Raw genomic sequence first — 8,269 nt, forward strand, 5'->3', positions numbered from 1 at the left:
AGATAGAAAAAAAACACAGTGCCACATATTTATTTTTGCTGCCGTACCTGCTTTTTGATCTTGAGTGAGCTCAAATAGAAAAAGAGAGATTAACTGTTCCAGGTCCGAAGTTTGTTGGATACGATGTTGTCTTTTTTCTTAGCATATGCAGATAAAGCTCCATCAAATTGACAACCATTTTTTGAATTGAAATCTTACTCTTCGTCCTTCTCCTTTCCCAAGCACTTGTGTCAGACAGTTCGCTCAATGCACCAAATTCTTTGTTTCGTTTGGAATGTATGAAGGGTACTATGTTAAACTGATGAACCTCAACAATTATGATCAGAGTGTTCTTGGAAGAATTCGTGATAGAATAGAAACGTGAATTTTTATGGAGGCAGAATGAATGTTTTGACAGATGGTCAAAATTCAACAACATCTGCCGTTGATCCATTCTCAGCAGAAGATAGATTCAAAAATAGATTCATTTTCAAAATTCAACGGCACACTTCGATCGGATCAAAAATTAGAAACGTGGATGGTCCAGATGAAACGTGGTCGACATAGAGAGAGAAGAGAAGATTTGGTCAGAATAATTTGGTCGAAGATTTCATTTAAATAATTTGGTCAAAATTCAACAGCATCTGCCGTTGATCCATTTTCAGCAGAAAATAGATTCAAAAATAGATTCATTTTCAAAATTCAACGGCACACTTTGATCAGATCAAAAATTGGAAACGTGTATGGTCCAGATGAAACGTGGGTCAACAGAGAGAGGGAAGAGAATATTTGGTCAGAATAATTTGGTCGAAGATTTCATTTAAATAATTTGGACAAAATTCAACAGCATCTGTCATTGATCCATTTTCAGCAGAAAATGCCGTTGATCCATTAGAAACGTGGATGGTCCAGATGAAACGTGGGTCGACAGAGAGACAGAAGAGAAGAGAGAGAGAACAGATGAAATGCTTTACCACTCCAAAGCATTGCTTACGCCCACCCGCCTCGTTCTTCCCCTAAATCTTTGTCGATCGTCATTCCGAGAGTATGCGGCCCTATTTCTCTTCACTTCCTGATGTAGTTCATAAGACCATTTTTCTTCTCATATCCCCTTCGATGCTCTCGAAACGACGATCGAACAAAGGCTTCTCTCTCTCTTCTCTCTCTCACTCTTTTGTCAGCCAACCAGAGGCCACAAGGGTACATGTATTCCTACTATAGTAGTAGATATATATATATTTAGGACTGAGATAGAGGAGAAAGAGAGAGAGAGAGAGTCCCGACGTCATTCGTATAGTGCAGGGAGGCGAACGGGACGGGACGTGGACGGTTTGGGACAAAATTCGTCCCGTCCTACGTCCAATTTTAGCGTAGGGACTAAGGACGGGACGGTTTTTCGTCCACCGACAAAAAGACCGTGTTGTCCAATAATCTAGGGATGTTTTTTCGTCCCATCCAGCCCTCCCGGGATGAATTTTCATCCTAAAATTCGTCCGGGACAAAAAATATATATTTTTAATATATTAATATAGATTAAAATAAAAGGACTTTGATGCAAATTGTTATAACGCGGCCACGTGGCAACATCTCAACCGTCGGATGTGAATCCGGCGGTTTTCCATCCAAATTCGTCCGTCCATCGTGCTGAGCCTCCGGACGGACGATTGTTTCGTCCCACTGGAGGAAAACCGTCCCGTCCGATGGTCTCCGGACGAATTTTCGTCCCGAAATTCGTCTAGTATCCTCGGACGGACGATTTTCGTCCCGGACGAAAAAACCGTCCCGTCCGCGTCCGTGCACTATGATACTCATTCGTAGGCAAGATCTGCTTGGCCGGATGACGTCGCATTGAATGGCCAATTCCTTAAATACCCGCAACTCTGATTGGTTCGCATCTGCTACACTCCAATACTTTACAGCTTCCTCTCACTTCCTCAAGAACAAGACCCCAAGATCAAGATCAAGATCAAGATCAGGAACAAGACCCAGATCAAGAAGAGGATGGATCTGAGAAAAATTCGATCTGGGTAAGCTTTCGATGCAGGAAAGTTCGAATCTTTCGCAATCCGCCATCGCCGGAGAAGGCCGGGCGATCGACCCTTCAACATCTATCCCATTACACGTTGGGAGAAGCGATAAATCGCCTCAGATCTCGCCTCCTTCTTCTCTGCCCGTTCATTCCGCGATGGCCTCCGCTCCCGTCGTCCGATTCCCAATTCATTTCGTCATTCGGATCTTCGGTGCCGCCGCGGCCGCTATGGTGCTCGTTTGGGCAGTTCGGTTCCGTGGGGGGATGTCCCTCTTCTCAGATAATAAGGACCTCATATTCAATGTAATCCTTCTCTACTCCCTAAGATTTTCTTCGTTGATTCTTTGTTTCATGAAGTTTCTTATCAAGTTGTGTGAATTATGTCATACGGGGGGGATCAGGTTGCGGTTTTTAGATTTCAGTGGCTGATCAGAACAAAAATATACTTATCGGGACTGGAGATTAGACATGTCATACCATTTCTTTTTAGGAATAATAGAGATTGAAATTTTAGTTCGAAGTTTTCGAGGTCTACGTCTGTCTTCTTGGGGAAACAAGTTGAATATTATCTTTTGATTGGTATTGCTTGTCATCAACTCAACTTTAGATAGTTTTTCTTATTTTCTTGAAGCTTGGTTCGTAGTTTTCCTGAGAAATAAGGACATCATCACCTTTATCCTTGGCATGAAATTTCTGTTCTTTCTCGATCCCTGCCGAAATAGAACCGAGCTCGAATTAACTAGAGGTCTTCTACCCTTTTATAGAGATCGTAACTCTAAGAAAGGGAGTTACAGTAATATCTCTGCGTAAAAGTTGTAATATCCTGAGCACATTAGATGATCACATTTTATGCGCATAGATTGGCATGATCCTTTATGCGCATAGGTTGGATCCAGAACAAGAAATGCGTTTTTTTTATTTCTTTTGAGCTCATCGGGAAATTTATTTTATAGGTTCATCCAGTTCTTATGGTCATTGGCTTTATACTCCTATATGGAGAAGGTATGTCGTTATCTTCTTTCCCTCATTACTTCAACACGATCTCAAAGCATTTTTTTGATGGATGAATAGATATAAAACATCAAATTATAAAGTAAATAAAAATGAAATTCTAAGTTATCAATAAGACAATGTCCAGTAAAGGTTAAATATGGTTGTACTTATTGTTCCTGATGATTAAATATCCTTCTATCCACAGCTATGCTTGCGTACAAGACAATTCCAGGGACGAGGAACTTCAAAAAGGCAGTGCACTTTGGCATTATGTTCCTCGCCCTTTGTTTGGGGACAATCGGTGTCTGGGCAGCCATTAAGTTTCACAACGAGAAGGGCATTGACAATTTCTATAGCCTCCATTCCTGGCTGGGCCTCGCATCTCTGATCTTCTTTGCCATCCAGGTCTGACCTTGTTACCCTCCCTTTCACCATCATCATTATCATCATTGTCGTTATCATCATCGTCATCATCATCATCATCAGAAAACAAAACATCATAATCAGTGTCAGTGTCTTCATCGGCAACTGCAGTTGCGTCATTCATCAATGACTATGATATTGGGGGGTGATGATAAATTTATTGTCTACATTTTCATCCTAATTTTTTTTCATCGCCATTGTCATTTATGGGCATCTTGGCCAAATGACAATGATGATGATGAGAAAATCTTTTTCGTCAGTCGGATGACAGACCAGATGGGTCATTCACCCGTGAAGGATGACTAATTTATCATCGTCATAGTCATCCATGTTTGGGCTTGGACGAATGCAGATGACAATGATGATTCATCACCAGCCAATGGATGGTGATTCAGCATCAACCAATGGATGATTTGGACTATGCCAATTCGTCGTCAGTCCAAGATTTAGTTGTTGTCCGTTAGTGTACAGCGGTTTTTTGTCTTTGGGATTGTCTTCTGGCTTCCAAGATGTATCAGTGTCATCATCATTCCTGCCCCAACCCATGATGAGGATTTTGTTATCATCATCATCATGAGTGACAACATCATCATGGTGGTTGCATATCATAATCCTTCGCGGTGTCATAGTTGTAATCATGAACACAATAGTTATAATCATCTCAACTGATCTTCAAACTTGCGTCTGAATCTTCTTCAAGTGGGCACTTGGATTTGCCACCTTCTGGTACCCTGGGGGCTCAAGGACCAGCAGAGCCTCCCTGCTGCCATGGCATGTGTTCTTGGGGGTCTACATCTATGCTCTTGCTATTGCCGCCACCGTCACTGGGATATTGGAGAAGGCGACATTCTTGCAGAGTAGCAAAGTTATCGCTCGTTACTCAACTGAAGCCTTCCTGGTTAATCTCCTCGGCATCTTCATCACCCTTCTCGGCGGCTTAGTCATCCTTGCCGTCATCAATCCTGTCGGCGCCAAGCCTTCCAGCGACATCTACCGAAGCGCAGCAGAGTAAACCTTCAACTGTTCTTAGTAGTTTCAGTTTTTAAGAGTCTAAGTCCACTGTGTCAGCCAATGCTTCAGAAACTTAAGAAATATTCATTATATGCATGAGGGGCCTAGATCTACACTTCTAGCACAGAAAGGAAATGCAATTAGACTATATTTTTATGAGTTTCTGGTAAGAGACCTTGAAGTTGGCCCCTAGCTAGGAAGGATCCTGGAAGGGAACAGAGAATGATAGAAAGATGAGACTGAATATGACCATGATGGCTATTCCCCCAGTTTATGTCTGTGCCCCCTTTCTAACTCGCCTCAATGCAACAACTTCTTGTCTTCCTTGTTCATAAGAGGGCTTACAGGTATGCAAAATATAATGATCATGCTAAAGGCCAATTACAAAAATATCCCTGAGAGGGGTTTGAGGATCCTATCAGTTTCTTAAATTCATGTCCATATTATATGGATTCAAATCCTTTCTCTGTTTCTTCTTTTCAGAGAAAAAATTCTGATTAAGAGTACAGTCATGGAAAAATCCAAAAAATAGACATACAAATTGGCATATTTGATGGAAGAGATAAAAATATTCATGCAGGTAGGATGATTCTTACTCTGATCATACCTGCAGTTATTGCATAAAAAATCATGTAAGCTGAAATTTACAGATTCGGGCGGATTCCCCAAAGTAACAAATTTACAGGTGTTGATTTTCCAACTCACGCATGCTTCATTTCAACTCTTGAAAGATATATCCAACTACAGTAATTTTTTGTTTAGGAAACTTAAAGAGCAAGGCAGTTGGAGCTTGATAATCTAGGAAGAGACTCATACAGACATACTTACACTGACTCTGGTACCAAAAGGCAAACAGAGAGGTATGATCTAAGAGCCCATGGCATTATCTCCTTAAGAAAATGGATGTATCAGAAAACCCATAAAATAAAGTGTTGCAGCCCTGGACACTAAGATATGTGAGAAAACAATAGAAAAATAATATGTCAGTTCTAATTATATTTCATGGTTCATACTCAAATAGAAAGATGTAATGTTGGGTGGACATTTATCATTAATCCTATGTTTTCATCAAAATATGATTTCGCGAGAAGTTCAGAATCACTATGTCAACACCACAAAATATAATTGAACTTATATTCAAGCAGCTGTTACTACCAACCACTTTTGAAATTTTCTTTCAATTAAGAAATGAATAAATAATTTAATCGTAATAAATATGTGGAATAACAATTGTATGAGGATATTAAATTATATTTTAATATGCACAACAATCTTCTTATCACAACAATCCATTGCCAATGTTCTCATTATGTACACATTCTTGTTATAATATTTTTTATTGATTATTATAAACTAAAAAATATGACAAATATCCCTTCCACAGAATCTCCACTAATATTAAATACCTAACTCTCGCCCTCTCTTCTACAATATAATTTTCCAAACCACCTAATATATTATTCTATTTCGACATGTGTTACTCCTCTTTTTAAATTCTCACATTATTTTATTATATCAATATAACTAATGTCATAACTCTCTCTTGACATCATCTGCTTTATATTATTGTATTCCTCTTTGTTTTTATTATATCAAAATTTTCATATTATTATTACATCTATCATAAAACTATAACATATTTTTCCATTCTCGACCTCTGATATCCTCTCGTCTCTTTAGATATATTTGATTAACAAATAGTTATCTCTTCAACCTCAGCTGTTCACTTTCAACCTGCTATATTAGTATATTTATTTATCTCTCTTATCATATAAATAATGCGTCCTTATCATCCATGTTATAAAAACTGCTGCTCTGTATTCTTAATATTGTATATGTCATTATCAATTTTCCTATCAATTATATATCCTAAATTACTGCATTCTCGATTTTTATTTTTGCACATTCCTTATCATCAGTATCATAAAGGTCTGATATGCTTAATATTATCCAAACAACCATTTTATTGTATTATTTATTATTATCTATACATAAATTGATATCCCTTACATCCGCATTCTTATCCTAATATCTCTCTATAATTTTTTTTCGTAGCTGTAAATTGATTTTAACTATGATAACCAGTCCATGTGGAATGACTTCTCAAATATGTCCACTACCTTGGCCAAGGATTTAATGCATCTTATCCCTCAAGTCTATCTCTTCTAATACCGTGGACAACAGACCACTCAATCATCTTCATGTACTTCTTGCTATACTTTGAGCTAAGAATTATTTGACTCCTATGATCAGAGACTTGCACATCTTAGTCAAAACGTAGTCTTTCATCCACATTATGTTCTTGGTGCCTCATGTCAACAGACCGCTCATATGATATTTACAATCGATAGTATGATCAAGACACCTGAGCTTTAATGATCCAAAACATTGGCATATTAATTAGGTCAAATGGGAGATTGTTGGTGTTGACATTCCTAGGTCATTAGGGTTTATTGAAGTTAAGGGGGTGTTAAGACTTGTCCCCTATGAAATAAAAACATCATTAGGGCTTCCAACATTTAGTTCAAGCTGATTACCTGTTCATCTAGGTCTCTTAGCAATGGAAGACATTTTTTATGGTACCCTCCTGATCCAATGCCTAAACCTAACAAAATTAAGGCAATACCTACTTTCCTCTTCTTACTTCCTTATTTTATTTATTATCTTTTTCCTCATATTCTTTTTCACTGTGAACCTCATCTAGTTATTCGTATTCTTATACTTTATCTTATTATTGCTATTATTAATGCTCATAGTATTGGTATTCCTCTTGTTCTTGGTGTCTCCATGTTCTATGATTCATTGCATGGTGGGAAGACACTTGCTGAGTGACTTTCTATGATTGTTACTAGGGTTTGAATTTCGGGAAACGTACAATTATACTTGGGGATACACATGTGAAGAAAGTTTCTACAAGTAGATAGAGAGGGAGGGTTGAACTCAAGTCATTGTTATTAGGAACAGATATTGGTACCGTTTATCAGCAAGTACTGTAATGATAGCTGATATTTCTTTAATGTATGATTCGTCGCCCATAACTGTTGAAGTAAGTTCGATAAGTAGATCTATAATCACATTTCTGAGTTAACATGTGTCACGTTGAATGCCTTTATAGATGCATTATTTTGTATGAATTAAATCGAAGTATTTTATGATATCTGGAGATCAAAAAACTATTGGTATAGAGAGAAACTGAAGCATGTCTTTATGACTCTCTCTCTCTCTCTCTCTCTCTCTCTCTCTCTCTCTCTCTCTCTCTCTCTCTCTCTCTCTCTCTCTCTCTCTCTCTCTCTCTCTCTCTCTCTCTCTCTCTCTCTCTCTCTCTCTCTCTCTCTCTCTCTCTCTCTCTCTCTCTCTCTCTCTCTCTCTCTCTCTCTCTCACTCACTCTCTCTCTCTCACTCACTCTCACTCACTCTCTCTCTCTCTCACTCTCTCTCGTTCACTCTCTCTCTCTCTCTCTCTCTCTCTCTCTCTCTCTCTCTCTCACTATCACTCACTCTCACTCACTCTCACTCTCTCTCTCACTCTCTCTCTCTCTCTCTCCCTCTCTCTCTGTATATATATATATACACCTCTCATATCTCTCTATCTATCTGTCTACCTCTCATCTCTCTCTATCTATCTACCTCTCATCTCTCTCTCTATCTATCTACCTCTCATCTCTCTCTCTATCTATCTACCTCTCATCTCTCTATCTCTTTATCTATCTATCTACCTGTCATCTCTCTCTCTATCTATCTACCTCTCATCTCTCTATCTCTTTATCTATCTATCTACCTCTCATCTCTCTCTCTATCTATCTACCTCTCATCTCTCTATCTATTTATCTATCT

General features: G+C 38.6%; 1 protein-coding gene across 5 annotated transcripts; it reads left to right on the forward strand.

Moving 5' to 3' along the window:
• The first annotated feature begins 1,882 nt into the window (after positions 1-1,882).
• Positions 1,883-5,400, forward strand: CYB-1 (cytochrome B561-1). Of its 5 annotated transcripts, none has more exons than XM_078572263.1 (5): positions 1,883-2,311; positions 2,962-3,010; positions 3,207-3,406; positions 4,125-4,432; positions 5,183-5,400. In XM_078572263.1, exons 1-5 carry the CDS (start codon positions 2,018-2,020, stop codon positions 5,235-5,237), a joined length of 906 nt encoding a protein of 301 aa, XP_078428389.1. In that variant the 5' UTR covers positions 1,883-2,017; the 3' UTR covers positions 5,238-5,400. The 5 variants fall into 5 exon arrangements, with proteins under 5 accessions (XP_078428389.1, XP_078428391.1, XP_078428392.1 ...); XM_078572265.1 differs by having other exon boundaries at positions 5,198-5,399; XM_078572266.1 differs by lacking the exon at positions 5,183-5,400 and adding an exon at positions 5,049-5,091.
• The last annotated feature ends 2,869 nt before the right edge of the window (positions 5,401-8,269 follow it).

The sequence above is a fragment of the Wolffia australiana genome, chromosome 3 (genome assembly GCF_029677425.1).
Source record: "Wolffia australiana isolate 7733 chromosome 3, ASM2967742v1".
Classification (NCBI taxonomy): Eukaryota; Viridiplantae; Streptophyta; class Magnoliopsida; order Alismatales; family Araceae; genus Wolffia; species Wolffia australiana.

Excerpts from the sequence above, each read along its gene's own strand:
- CYB-1 (XM_078572263.1), top strand. The coding sequence starts at position 2,018 with ATGCAGGAAAGTTCGAATCTTTCGCAATCCGCCATCGCCGGAGAAGGC. Across the intron at positions 2,312-2,961 it reads ATAAGGACCTCATATTCAAT|GTTCATCCAGTTCTTATGGT; the intron begins GTAATCCTTCTC and ends TTTATTTTATAG. Across the intron at positions 3,011-3,206 it reads TATACTCCTATATGGAGAAG|CTATGCTTGCGTACAAGACA; the intron begins GTATGTCGTTAT and ends TTCTATCCACAG.